The following is a 20617-nucleotide window of genomic DNA, read 5'->3' as shown; positions in this document are numbered from 1 at the left end:
TATCCTGCACAACTTGAAGTTAAACTCTGCCTAAAATGTCGTTAAATTATCAAGTTAACGTAGCAAGCGTAATCAAAATCTGAATTGACTGCCATGTTGGAAAGTTCGTCTCTCTTCCGATATAGGTCAGACGTCCAAATATGGGTGTCATGACCCAATATGGAAATTGTAGTAAACATAGCGGCATCAGTATTAATACAATATTTGGCCATGCAGGCCATATATAGAAAGGATAATTGAGATAACATCACGCGTGATCTGTCATGGCGGTCGTTTCTATTTTTTATATTACCTGTCATAAACGGCCTGTCTCAAAAGATCTGTTTATATTTTTGTGTCAAAAGCTGTATTAAATCATGAACAATTTTCTTAAAAATTACATCATGCTTCATCAGAGTCCATAATAGAATCTCCAAGTGCGTGACAGAATAAACCTTCGGAGGAGGAGCAGTCCAATGGCCAGACTGACAAGGGCAATGAGGAGGGTGGACAACTGCCACCTCGAGTCTGTATTTCTGGGAAGTTCTGCATTTTGACCCACTAATCCAACTGGAGGCTGCATGTAGGGCATGTTGGGAGGTTCAGTGACAACACCACCCAATCTTTGTCGGACACCTGTCGTCTCTGTTGTTGTGGGGTTTGATTGACTTTCTGTTGCCTCTGTAGCTGTAGCAGCATTAGCGTTGTCAGGGTTATTTATATCATCAGAGTCTGCATCAGCAGTCTGCTCACTAGAACTCACATGAGGGTCCTTTTCATCTTTATTCGCACCAGATGATGGAGTCGCGTTCTCAGATTTCACAGGAGTTTCTGTTTTTGTAGTCGGTTGAGACTGTGCACTGGGCATGTTTGTTGCAGGATCTTTATTGAGTTGAGTTGGACTGGGAACACTGGTTGGCATGGAGAACATGGAATTTGGAATCTGAGGCATCCCACCAAAACCATAGTTGGGCATGAGCCCTGGAGGGAACATGGCTGGTATAGCAGGTGGGGGAGGTGGAAACCGTGGGATTCCCATCACTCCAGTAGTCACATTCTGTCCTGTGGGCAATGTGGGTGGGAAAGGGTAGGGAAAGTAAGGAGATCCAAAAGGAAACTGTCCCAGTGGAGGAGTAAACTGTGCCTGATCTGGGAGAGAAGAAGTGGGTGTGGCAGTGGATGTGGCTGTATGAGTTGGAGTCGGGGCTGTACTGACAGGTGTGGGTGTTGATCCGGGACTTTTGGGTGACTCTGATGAGGTAGACATCGACTTCTCTCCCTGGATTAGAAACAGAAATAAAGCTTTTTTTTCCAACAAATATGGACTCGCTCACATTTTAATTTTTCATGTTTATGCTGAATCACTGATGACAAAAATTGATGCTACAAAGTGTGTATGAATCTTGTTACCGACGAATTTCACATAAAATCATATTTTTTCAAATGAAAACACTCCGAACATTTACAAATATTACACTATAGCATATGATAATTTAGCTAAAGCATTGTTTTCTAAAATTACCTCCATTTTTTTAAAAACCATTACCAGTCATACAGCTACAATGTCATTCATTATGATGAGATTTTTCCTATGGTGTTAACAGCTGACTATGTTTATAAATGTTTATGAATCCATCTTGAATACGTCGCCTTTTGGGCCTGTATCATTCACTTGTTTCTTTTGTTATCTGAACAAGACGAGGAAATGAAATGTTTCTGCTAACTTGAGACCATCTCAGATTTATAATTAACTCAAAGAATTACAACATCAACATTGATAAGAGCAATTGACAGGAATATTTTGACATGTCTGTTTAAATAAATCTAGTGGAATTGAGATAAAGTCAAAAAATTGGGATCAATCAGAGTAGAGTTGCCATTTATTATTTCTTATCAAGCGATCCTCCTGTTTAGCACCATAAGACTAGTGTTCATATCAGGATTGGTTATGATTAATTAAAAATAACACTTGGTCAGGCTATTTGAGAAACATTTTTATGAAGTTTTATAATAATCAGCCAAATGGAAATCCAAGAGGAAATTGAAATGATCTCTGCCAATTTGAGTCCTAGGCCATTTTGGATACCTAATCAGCCAATACAATACTGCTTTCCATGGCATGAAATGACCACTTGCATTATTTTTGGTTAGCATTTGCCTATTGAAAATGGAAGAGAAATTTAAATTTGTTTCTGCTCATTTTGGACACTGTCCCTCTGCCACCCAGATGGTCATACTCTTCATTAACATAACTTGATCAGGTATGCTATATGCCATATTAGGTTCACTCATTTCTAAGGCTTGGTTTTGGTTGTATTTTGTTTAACGTCCTATCAACAGCTAAGGTAATGTAAGGACCATTTTTAAGGAAGTCTTTTAACTTGTTTATCTGCATTTTCACTATTGTTCCTTGCTCCTCTGTCTGCCTGGAGGTCACACATTTCATGTATGAAATCTGTTGGCCCGAGTTGTTCTGACTTATAGTCTTTTAAATTAAAACCTGACGATGAATGTTGCACCATGGAAAATGGTGAGCTAATAATGGTTCTAACGATAAGATTAAGCATTGTGACCTTCACATCTGTGACTTTGATGTAAAACCTAGATAGCATGCCCCTCACCTCACTAACATATTTCAAAGTCCATTTTTTTTCTTTTTTTTCTTAAGAATTCCTTTNTTTTTAATCTGACCTCATGAGAGTAAATACAATGCCTTAGTGTGTAATTAACTCTTAATAAAGTCTCGAGTATCCTACAAAATCATCCCAGTAAAATGTAGTGTCTGTGACTGACCTGGAAGTTTATCTGGGCTGCCAGTTCCTTGGCCTCCTGTCTGGTTTGCTGTGAGGCGGAAGTGACTGGTTTAAGGATATTCTGCACCTGTCCACAGGTAGGACACTTCCACTCGAGGGACCTGGTCAAACCAATTACAGAATCAAAGGTAGTCAGGCTTTAACACTGTTCTTGTAATTATTTTTTGTTACACTTTGTACAGGAAAATGTAAAATTATGTTATGTGTTCTCTTCTTTTCTGCATTTTACATACAAATAAATCTGAATACCACTATCAGTAACATCCCCCCCCCCTCCCCCCCCGACCTCATTAAAGTTCTCTTGATGTATGAATTTGCCATTATTTACATATTAAAGGCCACCTTCTTCTGTGTTTAGGATTGTTAGTCTATTATCTCCCTTGGACCATTAGTAAATATATATACAACACTCTAGCTCTTTGATAGTGTTTCAGTAGACTTACCTTTTTGCTAGCTTAGCCCGTTCCTCTTTGCTGTAGTCTAGTGAACCAATAGCACCAGCTCCATGTGTAGGCATGAACCCTATAATGGCCAGCAGGGCTGTCCGGACTAATGATAAAATATGTCAACATTATCATAAATCTTTAGCTTGAAGATAAACTAGCTGCAAACACACTATCTTTTAAACATATTCATTCTAGCAGTAAGCTTCAGTAAATGTTTCTGCAGCTAAACCTTTGGCGCTGTAACTATAAAGATGGTGCTATAAGAATAAAGATGCTTTATGCTTTTTGGCAGACCCAATTACTTCATTAAGAATCTAATATCAATAAAATTGTTCTAGTGCTTACTTACAGAAACATACAAATTGCATGGGAAGCAAAGTTATCAAAATTTAAGAAAAAAACCCTTTAAAACTATAATAATATTTTATTTCATAAGGAATGTTGAAACAGTCTGATAAATGGACACTCTTAACACAAGAGAAAATGTAGAAGACAAAAATTGCAGCAAAGAAAAATAAATGACGAAACAACACATACTTGACCAAGATGGCTGCCAGGATTCAGGGTGGTGACCAGATATACTCAAACAGATCTTTTTAAACACTTCAAATCTGCCATTGGGCTATAAAAATAGATTGATTGCATTTAACACCAATTTTAAGTAAAAGGGGTTAAGATTCACTCAATAAGAATTTACATAAACATACCATAATCACTGTGGTAAGTTTTTGTGGTTCAATAAGAAACCCTCCCCCTTTTCAACCTTTTTTAAAGTATCCTGGGTACTTATCGCATTCATATTCAGTATTTAAGCAGAAAATAAGGAAAAATTACCTGTGAATACGAGAATGAATCCAGGTAATATGTTTAAGAATTCTTCAAAAATCAAATCAAGGTTTATATCATTTATGATAGTAGTTTTTCATTCTTACTGTGAGAAGGATGATGCTGGGGGGTTTCATTGGGTATTCTGGTGGAAGGATGATTCTCCCATGATATAAACCTCCATCAAACTCGCTCTCTCCAGGACCTCGGATGGTGAAGTGCCACTCAAAGAGGTTGTCCTGGTATAAACATATTATAACAGATATTGACTAACATTGAAAATTTGACATACATCTATTAATACATGTACATATATTAGCTGTCAGCTCTTTCCTTTGCCAATCCATTATCAACTTTTACAGCCTAGTACTTGCCTCTAATGGTTGGGCATGATATTGCTCTGTTGGTTCCCTCAACTCCTGGGCTTCTTTCATCAATCTCTTCACAGCTGAAACATTTTCATATCACTGAATCAATTACACCAGTATGATGGGAATATAAATCTGCCAAAAGAGCAGGAAAACAATGAAATGATAAACAAATTTTAACAACAAAAATGAGTTTAAATTTATTTTTCATTGTACATATACATATATGAAAATTGTCACAACAACAATATAATGAACTAATGTCACAACCAATCCCAGAATGGGGCATTATGTAAGTCAAATCTTTATTAAACAATGTTGCAATACATACATAGTGGTTTTAAACAAGAGGCCCAATGGGCCTGCATCGCTCACCTGGTATTGATCTCACACTTAACCATAAAAGTGATCTAAAATAAAGCTACAGGCAAAATATCAGTATTTAAGACTATAAGTCATTCAAAAGAAACTGTTAAACGATTTGAAGACATTTGACCCCTGTGACCTTGACGTTGAACAAACTTTATAGCTCTTCATCTCAGCTTGCAACTTGCCAAATATCACCACCTGAGACCTTTTATTAAGGTTTTTTTTTTGTTTTTTTTTTACATATTTGACCAAATGTGACCTTGAAAGTGGGTCAAGATCTTTCAAATGACTTGATAGCTCTTCATCCAAGCATGCTACTGGTCAAATATCATCATTCTGAGCCTATCAGTTATTCATCAGAAGTCCTTTAAAGCTTTAAATCATATTTGATCCCTTTAACCTTGAAAACAGGTCAAGGTAATTCATTTTGCTACTGACCATATATCCTCATCCTGGGCTTATTGGTTATTCAAAATTTAAAAAAAATTGACCCGTGACCTTCAATATCAGTCAAGGTCATTCATTTTTATAAACTTGATAGCCCCTCATCCTAGCATGCTATTGGCCAAATATCATCACCCTGGTTCTTTTGGTTATTAAGTTATTTAAAGATTTTGAACATATTTGATCCCTGTGACCTTGAATACAGGTTAAGGTCATTATTTCAACTTGGTATCCCCTCATCATTGCATGCTTCTGGCAAGATATCATCATCATGGGCCCTTTGGTTAATCAGAAGAAATCGTTTGTGACCTTGAATATGGGTCAAGGTCATTTCTTTTTGCAAACTTTGTCGAGCTTCATCTCATTTCCCTATCAGCCAATGATCATGCTTCTGGGCCTTTCAATTAATCAGAAGAAGTCGTTGAAAGGTTTTAAAAAATTTGACATATTTGATCCCTGTGACCTTGAATACAGGTCAAGGTCATTTCTTTTCGCAAACTTCGCCAGACATCATCCTAGGAACATATCAGCCAAATAGCATGCTTCAGGGCTTTTCAGTTAATCAGAAGAAGTTGTTGAAAGGTTTTTAAAAATTTGACCCCTATGACCTTGAATATGGGTCAAGGTCATTTCTTTTCGCAAACCTTGTCGGGCTTCATCCTAGAAACTTATTAGCCAAATATCATGCTTCTGGGCCTTTTGGTTATTCAGAAAAAGTGGTTTAAAGGTTTTAACAAATTTGACCCCTGTGACCTTGAATGTGGGTCAAGGTCATTCCTTTTTCCAAACTTTGTTGGGCTTCATCCCAGCAACCAACCAGCCAAATATCATGAAATTTGGCCAGTTGGTTATTGAGAAGAAGTCGTTTAAATGGAAAAGTTGATGCCGGACAGAAAATCTATGGGGCTTTCAAGAGGATAACTACTCTTAGACACTGAATATAACACAATCTCTTAAATTTAAATGTAAATATATAACTGGTATTAACAGCTTTTCGGTATAACAAATGTTTTTTTCTTAGAAATATAACTTCGCTAACACTTCTTGGTAAGAAACAAAATGGTGCTGCCAAACCAATCATCTGAATTAACTCCTCACATCTTGAAATTGAGTCAGCAGAGCTATTTGAAAATATTGCGAGATAAATATTAAGCACTTATAATGGACAAATAGTTTTGGTCCCTGGTCCCTAGTCTTTGGACCTTGTTGCATTTTCTGTCTCTGTTTCCCCCTAATATTCCATGGCTTCTATACTATTATAGATGTTTCATTCACAAGTTTGCCGAAGTTGCAAAAACACTTCACAAGCTGACAGAAAAGGGGACAATCATTAAAGAGTGTGACCCTATTGCAATAGGCAATATTTCTCTCTATTATTTCTTGGCTCCAATAATACTTTTGAGGACATCTAAATGATAAAAAACTTAAAACAGAAATTAAAGATATGTAGCAGGAAAGAGAGTAAGTGCAGCTGTTCCACCATAGATTGAACCTGCGATCCCATACTTTCTAGTCGGACACTCTACCACTGAGCTTAACAAAAAATCCCTAAAGCTCAAAGCTAGAAGGCGACCACAATCTTATGTACAATCAAAATCTGTCAAACTACTCCCCTTTTTTTAAATGTGTTCTCCCTAGAAACACCACAACCTATGTTTTAACTCCCTGTCACCACACCTGGCCGGCCAGCTAGGATAGGAAAGAGAGTAGTGTGATTTCACTGAGGATTAAACCTTCGATCCCATATTTTCTAGTCAGATGCTCTACCACTGAGCTAAAGGGAAATTCCCTCTAGCGTGAAGGTGGAAGGCGACCATAATCCTATTCACAATTAAAATCTGCCACAGATAATATATACTGTTCTGTAATCCTGTATGTTACTTAAAATCTGCCACATACATACTATTTTGCATCGGAATTAAACCCAGCACAGCTGATCAATGTCAAATTGTGAATCAAATTATTTATACTGATTGTTGCTGGTAAAGTCTGGAGTACATTGCAGGGGCCATCTCAGCAAAATGTAAAATCGAACACTAGGTAGTCAGTGTATATAGTGGACTTTGCCAGTGAAACCAATGTCTGCGTTTCACAAAGACAAACATTAATGCTAGTATTAATTCTCTGTGTTAGCAAGTGAAAAATGTCAGTTTGAACACAGGTACCTATCGCGAATGAGCAAACTGATATTAATTAACGCACATCTAAGTTTATTGTGTTAGATTAGTATCATTTTGCCAATTCGCGATAGGTATAGACTAGCCATCTGGTCTGAACAGTGAACTTCCATAAACAATTACAAAGCAACTGATCAGACAGTAGTCCGAGTTTCCTCTGGCCCAAACACCAGACGGAGACATTTTGACATAATGTCAAAATGAATAAGTCTGGTGTTAGGGCCAGAGGAAACTCGGGCTAAACAGACAGTGACTGAGTGAGATACGCAATATTTTCGGTGCCTTAATTACCTGGGCTCCGCATACTATACATGCCCTGCATACTGGACATTGTAACTTTTGATTTTCGTGTGTTCCCTTCTGGAAAAAGTTTTCACCTGCAAGTTAAAGAGAAATGACAGATCTAGACGTGGCTCTAATATAGATCTATCTATACACTGTAGCCAATCAGAAACGGTGTTTTCTCCGGTTAATTGAACGCTCGTTTTCTGGGCAAATTTTCCCATCAAAATCAAAGCGTGTAAGCGACAGCGTTTACTTTCACATTGAGCGTAGAGAAGCATGCCTTTCCTAAAAATGAGCTATTTACATTCCAAAAACATCTCATTATTTTCCAAACGTTTTGGGAATTTGATCAGACAACAATACAGAAACAAAAGCGGGAAACAGAGGCGATGGGTGAGTAATACCGTAATATATAAATGCAGCTGAAATGGATGTTGCATGGTCCATAAGTCGATCATCTTCTACCTGTCTACTTCTATCAATTTATGGCCGACTTCTGTATGGAACAAAATGATAACTTGAAGGATGAAATTGCCTTTTAGGGATCCCTGTCCCTCTGCACTATGTTATGTTTGACACACTGCATACAGTACTGTGGAACTCACCCGTATATGATAACCCGCTATAATATTGTTCCATGTGCCAAATTTTCTCTGCATGCACCAAGAATCACTCTTGATTTTCTTTGTGAGGACGATTCAGAAGTGGCATTTTAGGCAACCCTCAGCATAAAAAACTAACCTTTCAAAAACACTCTCTTTTCTGTTGTAATTATACTAAAATTGGATACTACAAAGTGTTGATAAGTACAAATAGGCAGGAGCTGACCAACTCATAAGGATGTCACATTATGTTTCCCTAATTAATACAATTTTGACAATTTCCCCATGGTATATTACCGATATATAATTCTAAATCACAAATATGGAATGTTTCTTAATTTTTGACAAATAATTGCTGCAAAGTCATTGTTCACTCTAAAATGATCGCCTAACACAAAGTTATTCTGTAAAAATACTGACAAAATTATTAGTCAAATATAATTACATGTATATATTGTTATAATCTTAAAGGAAAAGGCATAGATCTATTTGAAACAAATTTATGACAGTGTAACATTGTACCAATCTGTTTCATATAAAAATTTGACTGCTCCAGCAACATAGTTCTGAAACTGCCGATAATAAACTATAAGATAAAATATTCATTCAATGCTTAATGGGTCTGATCTCCTACATGTAGGTCCTGACTAGTCGGGACTGGAAGGACTCCACTGTCAGTGCTTAGTACTAGTACTGCTTACCTGATGTTGGTGGGGATACCGTTCCAAGTAACAATGATTCTGGAAAGGAAGAAATTCTGGAAGACTTCAAGTTTTAACATGGTCTACTTCAAACTATGACTCCCCTTGTTCTTGATGTTCCCCTTTCTTTGAGTTTGACAACCATATTTTATGGCATATGCCATGTCAATGGCGTTGTTGTTGTTGTTCTTGTAGCATTTGGTGGCCATTTATGTAGTCCAAGGTGGAAACTGCTGAAAAGATTAAAGCTAAAAGCTGAATGTGCTTCACGTTGTTTACCAACAATGTATATATATTTTGTTTTATTGTGTTTGACACACTGCATACAGTACTGTGGACTTTGTCATTAAATGACACCATTACATATAAATTCTGTGATACCACCTTAGTCCAAAACTATGGAAACACATCAGAAAAAAAATGTTTACAAACTTATTTTGATTTTTGTATCTGCTTCATAAAATTAATGACATTACCCAGGCTAAAAAAAGGTACATTGAGGCATGCCTTTTTCATGCCNATACTTAAATTTCCTAAGAATAATGCAGGAAATTCACAAAAAAAATTTCATGTATAAGGACATTATCTTTGGCCAGTGCTTGTAAAATAATAACTCCTAAACCCAACCACATGGCAGTCACATGATATTGATAAACTTACAAGAATGAGTTGTGGTGATACCAGAAATAATAGAAAAAAGTATTTTTTTCCTGCAGAATTATGATAATGAACTTACCGGTTTTTGCTGCATTCGGTCCTTGAAAACTGTTTGGAGATGACAGCCAGCAGATCTTCATATAAATGCTTTCAAAATAAAAATGTTAACAAACTTATGTATGAAATCCTGTGTATCCCGTTTCTGACCGACTCTGTTTTTTCATGGCTGACTCTATTTTTTCATGCTGATCCTTATACATTTTATTGGTTCTTCACAGTCACTGTTATGCATTTATTAGCCGTTAAATTGTTTTAAGTATACATATGATTTGCTATGAATTTTATTAGCCTTGGCCCTGGTCAGTGTGATTTTTATTTGAAGATGGTAGCTAATATAAGTAGCCATAGATAATTTGGTTATGATATAGGTTGGGATCTATAGATTAGTGTGACCATTACCATCTGTAGTCTAGTCTGTGATATGTCGGTACTGGTGGCTGGTGGAAATTGAGAACAGAAAGCATCAGTAATACAAAAGAGAATGTAACATTGGTGACCATCAGTGGAGTTTGGATTTAATACTAAAAAATAATGTTAAGCCATAGGGAAAATACATATTTTTTACATTCACAGAGGTAATCAGATTTTCTTCACCAGAAAACAAAATTAAATTAAAAATTAAAAGAAAATGTTTTTCCTACCTGCCTACCCTATTTCTTTTGGAGCTGAAACAGGAACACACATACATTTTTATTTGGCCTAAGTGTTGCTCCAGTTCTAGCTCTTCGTACTGCTAAGGGCTCCCATCCCAGGTGGGTCAACACAACTCAGTGATGCATTCAGACTCTCTAGGATGGTAGCTGTTCAATGTGAATCAGCTGGCACCTTGTCTCTTTACTTTCTCCGATGTCACTACATGTTGTGGCTGGTAGTGGTCCCATACTGCTCCAGTATATTCTAAAAAAGCCCATAGTTGAGTGAGCCCTCACCAAAACTTCTTCTGGACAGGCCCTTAGGTTCTTTCACATAAACCCTTTAGACCTTGCTGCTTTTGCAATAACATGATCATATCTGGAGAGGTCGCTGCTGATGGTAACATCTTTTTGTTGTCTTCCTCAATGACTACATCATAGAATAAGACCTGATTTCTCTCTGTTTTTTCTTTTTCCTGATATATATGCACAGTGATGCATTTGTCCACTCAAAATCCCATTTGGCAATTTATTTGTACCCACTTTCGCAATTTGTTGAGATCTTCTCGCAGTTCGTAGCCACAACAGCTTCAGAACATTAATTTTTGCTCCCTTCACAGATGACTTGTTGCGAATCCTGTTACTGAAAAGTTGCTTGTCTAAAGCCATTGATGTCATGGATTTAGCAGTTGTTTAGTTTTGAAGAGGAGATATTAATGAGACACCTTGTAAAAGGCTTTAGAAAAGTCTAGCAGGATCATGTCAATCTACTTCCTGTCATCTTGCCCCCCTGCGAGGCCAGCAACGGTTCCTTAGTTCCTTAGTGTTTGACAGTATCTGATCATTTTCTGCGTGTTTCAGATGAAGTTGTGTTTGACCTGTTCCACAATCTTTTATCAAATTGCAGGCAAGGATAGAGGCTTGTATTTGATAGGGTTGGAATGGTCACCTATTAAGAATCTTTCCCCGAAGGTAGAGATTCCTCTATTTCACACCCAAGGGAGTGAGATATTCTTTTTCTCTTACCCTGTTCCCATTGTCTAGCATATAAATATTGTAATGTTAACATTACAGGCTAAATTCGGGGTTGAAGTGACGTTGACGGATTGTTGACGTGATGTCATTGTATTGTTGATGTGATGTCATACCATTGTTATGTCCAGGGTAAGAGAAAAGCTCTTCTGTATCTAGTCTTCTCAGAATTAAGTGAGATACAGATGCTGTGTGCTGTTTTAATCTCATTTATAGTTTTCTTCCACCTTGTTCTGTCTCAAGAATATGCTGTATGTCAAAGTAATTGCTATGACAAAGCTGGTAGTAGAAATAGCCCCGGAGTTTTCCCAAATAAAAACACCTGAATTTTGATTTCAGAATATCAGACCTGGTACTTGTATTGATTTGGTTTCTTCAAGGGTGCCGCAACTGTCAAAATTCCTGCCTTTTGCTCGGTTACCTGAGACAAAGTATCATGTGACTTAGTGAGGTTGTCTTTTGGTATGTTGGGTCCTGCATTGTATTAGGTGATTTAATGTCTGTGTTCATCTCAGCTAGTTTTGTGTGACATGATCTTGACAGTTTGTAGAGGACATAAATGGATTGGATTATACTTGGAAATCTGATGAAAATTCTCCCACATTTTACGGTCATTTTTAGAGTTTCTTGGCCATAAAACCCAGGGAAAAAATCAAAATCATGATGGAGACCAAGTATAGGTCTTGTTCCACAGTTGCATTTTATGACAGGTGGTTTAGTTGAGTTTCTGATTTCTTAACGGTCAATTATGATGATAGTCATACAAAAGTTTGATTATGAAAGACTGATTACTCGTCATAAAGACATACAAATTATTACCTCTGGTGAAGATTTTCACATTCTGCTCCAGAGTACCAGGTTGGCTGTACTTCTCTCTTAGGTAAACCATGTACCAGGTAGTTGACTTAAATATGTTAAGACATTCCCAACTAATACCTGTACACAAACGATCAAACTGACATGGGTCACAGCACATAGAACCCTTTGTTCTTTTACAGTAAAATAAAAGGCCATCACTGCTTGGGCAATTTTCTATACATAAGGATATTATAATGTCAATTTAATTGCTATCTGTCATAACTAAATTATCTCATCATGTTAAACCTGTAAAGTTGTTGAAGAACAATAACATAAACTAAAGCCCCTGTATGTATTACTGTTTGTTTTGATGCACATGCAAACAGATTAAAAATCAGCTTTAAATAATACACTGTACCTTCAAATTTAAAAAAACAACACCTCAGTTTAACTCTAGAGTAATCATTTGATATAAGACCTGGATCAGTGGTGCAGAATTATAAATTACTGATGTAATCAAAGAAAATTTAAGTAAAACACCTCTTAAAGTACATCTACCCTCATGTGACGTCTATTCCTGGGCTGGAACATGGCGGTTTTTAATGTATTCAATTCTAATAAAATCATACAATACATTGGATTCATTATTTATTGATACACACCTGTGTATTTAACCCTTTCACATCTGCATACCGTAATGGACTCGTCCAAATTAATGTTTGGTAGAGTCTACTAAAGTTACCTAGGGTTGAAAGGGTTAGAATGAAATAATCAAGCTTGTACACTTATACACAATTTAGTTGACTGACATATAATCAATTTCTGTTGTACTGGAAATCGACACAAATTTTGATGTTTTTTCCATAACATGAACCTATTTCTTCAAGATTACTTAAATATAAATGGTAACATCCTGCGTGTCCTCAACATGCTTTTAGAATAAATTATTGATGAATAATTGATTCATGGAAGAAATTTTCATTGCACACAAATTATATAAGACTTTTAGCTTACCTGGCTGAATCTCAAAAATATTGTGTAGGTCCTCTCTTGCCTTGAAATGCTTTTAGAATAGATTTTTGATGGAGGTATATATTTTCTTAACAGAAATATCAGAAACATGGTTTTGACTCCGTCATTTCTTCTAAAATTTTGGAGCCTGATGGAGCCTGAGGGTTCATGTGTCCTAGATACCTTAGACTGAAAAGCATTATGAATAGTAGTAATGAATAGTAATGTGTTTTGTTGTATTTCAATGCTCCTTACACCTTGTTTTGATAGCTGAAAGATAAAAAAGAACGTTTCAAAGACATCTTTAGTCCTCTTTATTAGGGCCCCATATCGGAGATACGGGTGCCCTATAGTAATCAATTGTCTGACTGTCTGACTGTCTGTCTGTCCACAATTTTTGTTCCTGGCTGATAACTTTGGTATTGATTGACCGATGTACATGAAACTTAGTCAAGATGTTCAGTTCACAAAAATACACATTGAGGTAAAAAGTCAAGGCCAAAGGTCAAGATCATAAGGTTCAAATGTCAAGGTCAAATTTTGCATCTTTTCACTGATGAACATTTTGTTATGAAATGATGAAGCAAGGTTGATCAGAATTAAACATGGAGTCAACCTGACCAAATGTCAAGGTCATGAGGTCAAAGGTCAAGGTTAATTTTTTTATCTTTTCACTGGTGAACATTTTGGTATGACACTTTGAAGCAATGTTGCTCAGAATTAAACAAGGAGTCAATTGACCAAAGGTCAAGGTCACTGGGTCAAAGGTGAGGTTACATTTTGTTATGAAATTATGCAGCAATTTTGGTCAGAATTAAACAAGGAGTCATTGACCAAAGGTCAAGGTCACTGGGTCAAAGGTCACGGTCAAATTTTGTGTCTTTTTCCTGATGAACATTTTGTTATGATTTTATGAAAAAGATGTCAAACGTCAATCTCAGCTTTATGGTCTGATTGCTTCTTGATGATTATGGGTGATATATTACCACAAGACGGGGCCCTTACTGACCTATCAGTGTTCTTGTTAAAATGACATTGTTATGTAATACCAGTTCGTCCAGATTAGCCCTAAGAACAACAGCATTTTATAATTCAGATAAGAAGATATTTTAATATTACAAGACAACAAAAAAGTCCTCAAACTGTAGATCTATGATTTCATCTCTTTCTGGTTGTTTTGTATCTTTATACAAAATTTATTTATGATGATTTAATTCTTTATTTTTAGACACAAAAATCAAAAGAACTATCCGGTACAAATAAAGCACTGGAGCACTTTGACATATTTTATAAGCCGGTATATAAAGACACTTGGCCGTCTATCAGGATATCACTACTGACCACTAATAAATATTGTGCTTTAATAAACAACTATGGAGACGTTGAAAGAGCTAGAGACACGCTAAGCCAGTTAGGAGCTTGTGATATATTAGAGGAGGCATCAGAAGCTTTACAAAGCACTCAGTCACCTGATGCGGAGGCTGGGGAGGGTTTCAATTTTGCAAGGGAAACCACAAAAAAATCTACAAATGAAACTGATGATGCTGCAGAAAATGATGAAGTTGAGGAGCCACCTACAGAAGACGAGGAATTACTTACTTTATTGAGATACGAAAAGAATACAAGTTTAGATAATTTTGTTCCTGTAAAAAGAGTGTATACAGAAAAAGAACTGATTGAACAAGAAGATTTGGAGAAGAGTACCTACCAATCAACAGGTGTACCTATTAACATTATACATGAGTCCCCTGTCCAGATCCCCAAGGACCTTGGAGTGTATGCCTTCAATAAAGGGGACACAGGTGAATTTCCTGCCCCGAATAGCAACAATGCTGGCAAGCTAGGTAAGTACAAGGAATCTTATTTGAAAAAGTAGTGCGCTTTTGTCTACCCATCACAAAGTGGAAGTGAGACTAATAGGTGTCGGCGTCAACATTAAGTTTTTGTGTTTAAGTTTCTCTGAAAGTATAAGTGCTAGACAAACCAAACTTGAACCATGGATGCATCTTAGGTAGTACATCTCAATCAATGCATTAAATGCTGGATGCGCCCTACTTTTCATGGTCCATTAACTTTGTCAGCATCTCCATCAACATTAAGTTTTTGCGTTTAAGTTAGTTTCTATGATACAGATTCTCTGATATATGTACATTGATGGTCAAAGGGAATGGCTTGTTCATTTTGTGCAGCAACAAGGACAATAATGATTACATCAAAGGCACATATAAGAAGGTTCTTGTTCAGAAAAATGTTTTCATAATATTAGATTAGTGTATTAAAATTGACTCTAATGATGTGACCTTATGCTTGTTATTGAAATTATATTTAAATTGTTATTGGAATAAATTGTATTTTTCTTTTTGTGTAGATTATTTCTTGATGGACGGTGCTTCCATTTTACCTGTCATTGCCCTTGACCTTCAACCTTCAGACAAAGTCCTTGACCTTTGCTCGGCTCCAGGAGGAAAGACTTTGGTCATGAAACAGACAAATCTACCAGGTGTGTTATCTGAGCTATAATAACCAAGCCATACTGTAGAATTCTCTGTGTGTAGCATTTGAACACTTTAGCAGAGCTTTGTTGGAAACCTTGAAAATCTGTCATGATAGATTATAAGTTAACCAGATTCCTGTACAATCTATGGAAAACAAAATACAAATAGTTTCAGGTTAAGACAGGTTTTTGTCTGTATTTTGTGTATTATTTCCATAATATCAAGTACAGTATAATTGAAATAGTACATAAAAAAATAAAATGACAATATGTGTTTCAGATAAATGAAAGATGGTTCAGACTAAGAATAATGAAAATAAATTCTAACACTGAAATACAATGTAGAATTAGATGGATAATTCCTATTAGATGATGCAAAATGATGTTTAAAATTAAATAATTGTTTTTTTTTCAGAGAGTATTTTCTGTAATGATATATCAGGATCAAGACTCAATCGCCTACAGAAAGTCTTGCGTAGTTATATACCGGAGGATGTGACTGATGACATCACACTCAAACAACAAGATGGCCGACAGCTGAAGAACCCCCAGTTCAATAAGGTAAAACCAGTGTCAAACATTCAAAAGTCGTGGGAGTCTTTTATCTTTTTTTATAGTCTCACTCAAATCAGTAGGAGCTAAACTGGGTATTACTACAATGTTTAACAAAATATTTTTGTGTCAATAGATGTACTTATGTTTTGTTCTGGCTGAATGACATATTCATTTTCTGTATAAAATGCTATGTTAATGATATCTTTATTTATAAAGTTTGTGTTAAAAATATGTTTGTTGCTTTATAGTATTGTTACATCATGCAGAAGCTTGCAATGAATAAACCGATTATCTCCCTTTGACTGGGCAGAAAGTCTGAGATTGTAGATACAATCATTTTTATATTTTTTAGAGTTGGAACTGGTAAGATTGATAGAATAGGTTTCACTGTTGAACTAACTTGATTATGGAAAATTAACCATGATACCTGAAATCTTGAAGTAGTGATAAAAATCAGCCAGAAACCTTTCAGTTATAAAACAAGTGTAATTATTGTCAGTGTTCAAAATCATGTTAATGAAGATAAATCTTAAATATTCCCCTTAGATATTTAAGTTGTGCGTAAATCAGCCTTGGTTGGCAATGAGGTGTTAAGTGTTTTGAACCCTGATGTACTGGTAGTAGTGGGATGGATTCCCGATGTCAGGGGCAAAGGTTTTGGACATTACTTATACAGAGTTTTAAATTAATGTTGTAAATATTGTTGATCTCAGGAGAGTAGTTGGTACCAAAATATGAGTATTAAAGGATGAAAATAAAGAGCATTTGGAGAGATACCTAACATAAGTTGCCTTTGTGACAAAAAAGGAATATGTTCAATAAGATTTATCAGCTTGGAAATACATTGTGTCAAAGTTTTACTATATAAACAAACGAACATGAAACCTACATTGATTGTTCATAAAATAAAACTTTGATATAAAAAAATATGTATTTGTGTTTCTGGTGAATGTGTCAGTTACTGTAACGCTACAGATAATCATTGGTTTTGTTGATACTGGTGGACGTGTCAGTCACAGTAGAACTACCTGTATTTGTTGGTTTTGTAGTTACTGGTGGACGTGTCAGTTACTGTAGAACTTACTGTATTTGTTGGTTTTGTAGGTACTGGTGGACGTGTCAGTTACTGTAGAACTAACTGTATTTGTTGGCTTTGTAGGTACTGGTGGACGTGTCCGTCACTGTGGAACTACCTGAATTTGTTGGTTTTGTAGGTACTGTTGGACGTGTCAGTCACTGTAAAACTGCCTGTATTTGTTGGTTTGTTGATACTGGGGGATGTGTCAGTTACTGTAAAACTGCCTGTGCTTGTTGGTTTTGTAGTTACTGGTGGACGTGTCAGTCACTGTAAAACTACCTGTATTTGTTGGTTTTGTAGTTACTGGTGGACGTGTCAGTCACTGTAAAACTACCTGTATTTGTTGGTTTGTTGATACTGGTGGATGTGTCAGTTACTGTAAAACTACCTGTGCTTGTTGGTTTTGTAGTTACTGGTGGACGTGTAAGTCACTGTAAAACTACCTGTATTTGTTGGTTTTGTAGTTACTGGTGGACGTGTAAGTCACTGTAAAACTACCTGTATTTGTTGGTTTTGTAGTTACTGGGGGACGTGTCAGTCACTGTAGAACTACCTGTATTTGTTGGTTTGTAGTTACTGGTGGACATGTCAGTTACTGTAGAACTACCTGTATTTGTTGGTTGTAGGTACTGGTGGACGTGTCAGTTACTGTAGAACTAACTGTATTTGTTGGTTTTGTAGGTACTGGTGGACGTGTCAGTCACTGTAGAACTGCCTGTATTTGTTGGTTTTGTAGTTACTGGTGGACGTCTCAGTTACTGTAGAACTACCTGTATTTGTTGGTTGTAGGTACTGGTGGACGTGTCAGTTACTGTAGAACTACCTGTATTTGTTGGTTTTGTAGGTACTGGTGGATGTACCATGTAACACAGACAGACATGTTCTGTTAGAGGAAGACAATAATCTGTTTAAGAGTGGCCGGACTGGTGAACGACTCCAGCTCCCTGTAGTTCAGCGCGACCTACTTGTGTAAGTACAATGTTTGGTTTCTTCAGAATTTCCATTTCCATTCTGAAGAAAGATATACAAGTTTTTACACATTGAACCAATCTTTAACTAGGGAATAGATTTTACAAATACATAACAATTCCTGAATTGAAATGCCTTGCATATTTTGGGAAGAAAGATAAAAAAAGTTAAACTGATACCCCAATTTAGAATAAAACAAAATAATTATTTGAAAGAATCATTCAGTAATAAACCAATTACCGGTAATTTATTTCAAATATATTTTCTTTGCTCTGCTGTAATTTCTGAAACTAAAATTTTGCGAATGTAACTCCATGAAATGTTGTCAGAAATAATTGGCGTAGTCAATCTTTTTTTGGATATGTATAGTGATTGTATGATTATGTTTTTCATTCTTATAATGGATAAAAAATAAAAAGTGATCTTTTAAAAGTCCAATTTATGTTTATGTTTTCAATTTTTGCTTTGTAAGACTAAAGTTTAGGTGATATAAATGACTTCATTATTTGTGTACAAAATTGGACATTCACTATACTAAGTGTGTATCAAATCTGCATTACTTTGTTTGTAATTAAATTCTTTCCTTACAATATGCCTTGTGTTGATTTTAGAACCAAAGCTTCATTTTGACATCCTTAGATAAATTTTAATCTGATTTGTTGTTTAATGTATGGATTGTCTACTTTAATCTGAGATCTTGTAGAAGGCTGTATTTTCTCTCCTCAGGGCCGGTATATTGTCGTGCATACAGGGAGGGTCTGTTGTCTACTCCACATGTACCCTGTCGGCTGCACAGAACGATGGAATTATTCAGTCGGCCCTTGAATATATATGGCAGGAAACTGATGTCAATGTCGCTGTCATTGACCTTAACCACATGGCCAAGGCATTTAGTAAAACATTCAGGTTCTGGCGAAACAGTAGGTATGGCCAGCTTGTACTCCCCACACTCAGCTGTAACTTTGGACCGATGTATATAGCTAAACTTAAAGTATTGGAAAGACCTGTGTGTAATAAAAATGAATATTAAAACTGTTACTTGTGTTTATTTCTTAACATCATGCTCTGCCTGGATTTCATTTTTAGCTCGCCTGGCCCAAAGGGCCAACTGAGCTTATGCCATGGCGCAGCGTCCGTCGTCTGTCTTGCGGCGTCAAGATATTTTTTTATCTACTTTTTTATAACCAATATGCCTAGGGGTGATGATATTTGGCCAGAAGCATGAAGGGCTACTTAGTTTGTTGAAATGAATGACGTTCACTCATATTCAAGGTCATAGGAGTCATTGGTCTTATAAAACCTTAAAACTACTTCTTCTGAATAACTTACATGCCTAAAGTGATGATATTTAGCCAGTAGCATGCTGAGATGAAGGGCTACCAAGTTTGTTCAAATGAATGACCTTCAATCATGTTCAAGGTCATAGGGTTCAATTGTCTTATAAAACCTTTAAAAGACCTCTGAATAACCAAAAGATCCAGGAATAATGATATTTAGACAGTAGCATGCTGGGATGAAGGGCTACCAAATTTGTTCAAATGAATGACCTTCACCCATAGTCAAGGTCTCAGGGGACAAATATATTGAAATCTTTCAAACAACTTCTACTGAATAACCAAAAGGTCCAGGGTGATGATATGTGGCCAGAAGTATACTGGCATAAAGGGCTACCAAGTGGAGCTCTACTTGAATACTTAGTTATCCACCTCAGATTCCTACACCAGCACTCCGACCTACCACTGCCTTGAGAATGTATTGCTTTACCTAGTAAATGTGCTGTATTATCAATAATTTATCAATAATTTATCAATAATTTTATTGTTCTCTACTTTGTACTTCTTTATTATGAAGGTCGCACAAGACATCGTAACCAGAAATATAAATTTGAGAAAAAATTGTTGTACTGAAGAATTGTGCAGCTATGTATAAAACAGGATAGCTCATTGAAAGGCCAAACCAGAAATTCACAAAAATAATATCTTATAATACTCATTATATGTTTATATGTTTCTATACATTAATATCTTATCTTTGTTGGTTGATATTTACATTTCTATTGTAAATGCTGAAGATAAACATACTCAAAATATTGTTCACTTTACATGTTATGTTTTCAAAATAGATTACTATTTAAGTCTTTCAGTCACATTTTTAGAGTTTAATCTCTTGTCCCTTTAAGTCAAGAATTTTGTTGGAAAAGCTAAAATGATTTTCAATCAATATTTGGCCACATGCTGGAAATGGTAACCACATATAGAAAGATTTAGTAAGGAACTGTGTTGTTATGGACAGGTATCTCAATCTCTCAGTTCAGGTCTCGAT

General features: G+C 36.1%; 2 protein-coding genes across 2 annotated transcripts; one reads left to right on the top strand and one right to left on the bottom strand.

Moving 5' to 3' along the window:
* Window positions 1-222: 222 nt before the first annotated feature.
* On the bottom strand, window positions 223-12342 carry LOC110456427 (proline-rich receptor-like protein kinase PERK9). Its single transcript, XM_021507190.1, has 10 exons — window positions 12210-12342; window positions 9746-9813; window positions 9010-9242; window positions 7713-7798; window positions 4438-4511; window positions 4171-4302; window positions 3776-3860; window positions 3236-3341; window positions 2773-2893; window positions 223-1258 (listed from the first exon to the last, which is right to left on the bottom strand). Exons 4-10 carry the CDS (start codon window positions 7750-7752, stop codon window positions 392-394), a joined length of 1425 nt encoding a protein of 474 aa, XP_021362865.1. The 5' UTR covers window positions 7753-7798; window positions 9010-9242; window positions 9746-9813; window positions 12210-12342; the 3' UTR covers window positions 223-391.
* On the top strand, window positions 7953-19325 carry LOC110456426 (5-methylcytosine rRNA methyltransferase NSUN4-like). Its single transcript, XM_021507189.1, has 6 exons — window positions 7953-8099; window positions 14428-15043; window positions 15568-15699; window positions 16109-16254; window positions 18171-18295; window positions 19022-19325. The coding sequence occupies exons 1-6, from the start codon at window positions 7983-7985 to the stop codon at window positions 19323-19325; spliced, it is 1440 nt and encodes a 479-aa protein (XP_021362864.1). The 5' UTR covers window positions 7953-7982.
* The last annotated feature ends 1292 nt before the right edge of the window (window positions 19326-20617 follow it).

The sequence above is a fragment of the Mizuhopecten yessoensis genome, unplaced genomic scaffold (genome assembly GCF_002113885.1).
Source record: "Mizuhopecten yessoensis strain PY_sf001 unplaced genomic scaffold, ASM211388v2 scaffold8745, whole genome shotgun sequence".
In the NCBI taxonomy this organism is placed as follows: domain Eukaryota; kingdom Metazoa; phylum Mollusca; class Bivalvia; order Pectinida; family Pectinidae; genus Mizuhopecten; species Mizuhopecten yessoensis.
This window is presented reverse-complemented; position numbering and strand designations above follow the sequence as displayed.